The sequence below is a fragment of the Phaethon lepturus genome, unplaced genomic scaffold (assembly GCF_000687285.1).
Source record: "Phaethon lepturus isolate BGI_N335 unplaced genomic scaffold, ASM68728v1 scaffold2495, whole genome shotgun sequence".
NCBI lineage: Eukaryota > Metazoa > Chordata > Aves > Phaethontiformes > Phaethontidae > Phaethon > Phaethon lepturus.
Window position 1 is genome coordinate 23,184 of NW_010538162.1, and position 2,254 is coordinate 25,437.

The 2,254-nt window shown below is 53.5% G+C and overlaps 1 protein-coding gene across 1 annotated transcript in view; it reads left to right on the top strand.

Annotated features, from left to right (window-relative positions):
• EXOC7 (exocyst complex component 7) overlaps window positions 1–1,073 on the top strand; it is a 23,517-nt gene extending 22,444 nt beyond the window's left edge. Inside the window, exon 21 of the mRNA XM_010286685.1 lies at window positions 822–1,073. Within this exon, the coding sequence (XP_010284987.1) occupies window positions 822–924 (103 nt within the window). The 3' untranslated portion in view covers window positions 925–1,073. The remainder of the gene's footprint in view (window positions 1–821) is intronic.
• The last annotated feature ends 1,181 nt before the right edge of the window (window positions 1,074–2,254 follow it).

The window sequence follows — 2,254 nt, forward strand, 5'->3', positions numbered from 1 at the left end:
CCCACCCTGGTCCCCTGCCACGGGGTGCCGTCCTTCAGGAACAGGCTGCTCCACGGTGGGTCCCCCACACGGCCACAGCTCCTGCCAGCAAACCTGTGCCAGCGTGGGTTCCTCTCTCCACGGGGCCACAGGTCCTGCCAAGAGCCTGCTCCAGTGCAGGCCTCCCACAGGGTCACAGCCTCCTTCGGGCATCTGCCTGCTGCAGCATGGGGTCCTCCCCAGGCTGCAGGTGGAGATCTGCTCCAGTGTGGAGCTCCATGGCTGCAAGGGGCACAGCCTGCCTCACCGTGGTCTTCACTACAGGCTGCAGGGGAATCTCTGCTCTGGTGCCTGGAGCACCTCCTCCCCCTCTTTCTTCATTGACCCTGGTGTCTGGAGGGTTGTTCCTCTCACATATTCACTCCTCTCTCTGGCTGCAGTTGTGCAAGTTTTTTTTCCCCCTTCTTAACTCTGTTACCCCAGAGGTGCTACCACCATTGCTGATGGTCTCGGCCTTGGCCAGTGGTGGGTCCATCTTGGAGCCAGCTGTCACTGGTTCTATAAGACACAGGGAAAGGTTCTGGCAGCTTCTCACGGAAGCCACCCCTGTAGCCCCCCTGCTACCAAAACCTTGCCATGCAAATCTAATACAGCCACCCTGGGCTATTCATGTAAAACTCAGTAGGCCAGTTGTAGCCAGGTCACTTGCTCCCTACCAGGTATCCTGTCAGATTGAAATGGGGTGTGCTGGAGTGGAGCTGACTTGTGCCAGAGGAGGGCCCAGTGGGTCTCTTTTGCTGTGTTCCAGTCATTTGTCACTTGGGGGTTGTCTTCCTTTGCAGATATGGCAATGTGCCCTTCACCAAGAACCCCGAGAAGTACATCAAATACCAGGTTGACCAGGTGGGGGAGATGATTGAGAAGCTGTTTGACACATCGGCATAAATCTCCAGCTGCTGTGTACTCTCCAGCTGCCAAGTAGAAGTTGGCACTCTCTCGGCAACTGGGACTCCTTTCCCTTCTCCCTTGCCCCGTTGTGGTGGGCAGGGTGTTATACTTGTATTTATCAGATTTATAAACCTGTGGAAACACTACCTCCTGGCTGTCTTTGCCTTCTTCTGTGGATCTGGAGCAAAGGCTGCTGTGTGCTGTGTGGGCGCTTACATTTGTGCATCTTCAGGCCTGAGTATAAATGTTAATGCTTTGATGTGCAGCAGACTGGTGAGTGTTTAAAAAAAAACAACAACAAAAAAAACCCAAACACCACAACAGAAACCTTGTGGGTACAGTCCTTCTGTTTAGGGCAGGAGGCTGTAAGCTCCAGATGGTGCTGCCTGCTTCCCTGATGGGTTTTGGGAATCTTGGTTCTGCAGGATCCCAAAGGATTTTCACGTTGTTACTCTTAACTGTTGTTTAGTTCAGTGACGGGGCGAGATGCCAGTTCTGTGGTATGGTGGTGTCTGGCCAGGGCCGTGCCTGACAGGCCTGCAGCCTAGTACAGGGGCTGTGTTACCCCAAAGCTGCCTGAGCTATCCCAGCAGCGGCTGGCCTTTGTGAGGCAATGGTAGACAGGGTGATGAGAGGCTGGAGTCACGACACAGTGCTGCGAGCCGGAGGGAGCTCCATGGTGTCCTGACTGGTTGATGCTCCTTGTTGACCTGAGGCAGAGTATATGTAGAAGTGTTCCCGTACTGATTTCTGCATCCCCGTTTTTCTTTGTCTCCTGCCTTATTAAATCTGATGTACTACTTTCCAGCAAGCAGCCAAGTCCTGTCCCTTCATTTAACCCATGGACATCACATGAGAAACAAATGCTGGGCTCCCACGTGCGTTGGAGCGATACTGGCAGGCTGGACTCTGCCTTCTTCGCACTGAGGCCTCTCAGTGCTTCGGAGCACGTAGGTGTTTCTGTGGTCTCTGGCCGGGCACCTCCTGCTCCCACCTCACTCTCTCCTGCTGCTCACTCTATTTATGTGGGCTTGTCTATTATTTGCCTGGTAACACTTGAAATATAGGGTTTCCATAGAGCTAGGAGCGCTCACAATAGCTGCTACTTTACAATTTGGAGCAAATCTGTTATTCACCGAACCTGCGTTTACAGGAGTGCTGGTGTCTGATTAGCCCAGCAGTGGAAGAGCAGTTGTGTCACAGACCTCAGCATGAAACGGGGAGTGAGAACAGGCGGCAGAAAGGTGGAGTGCTGTGTTTTAACCCTTCTGCTGTCGTCCCTCCACTAACCCTGCCTTTCCTTTTCCCAGCAGGGGAGGCTGCTCAG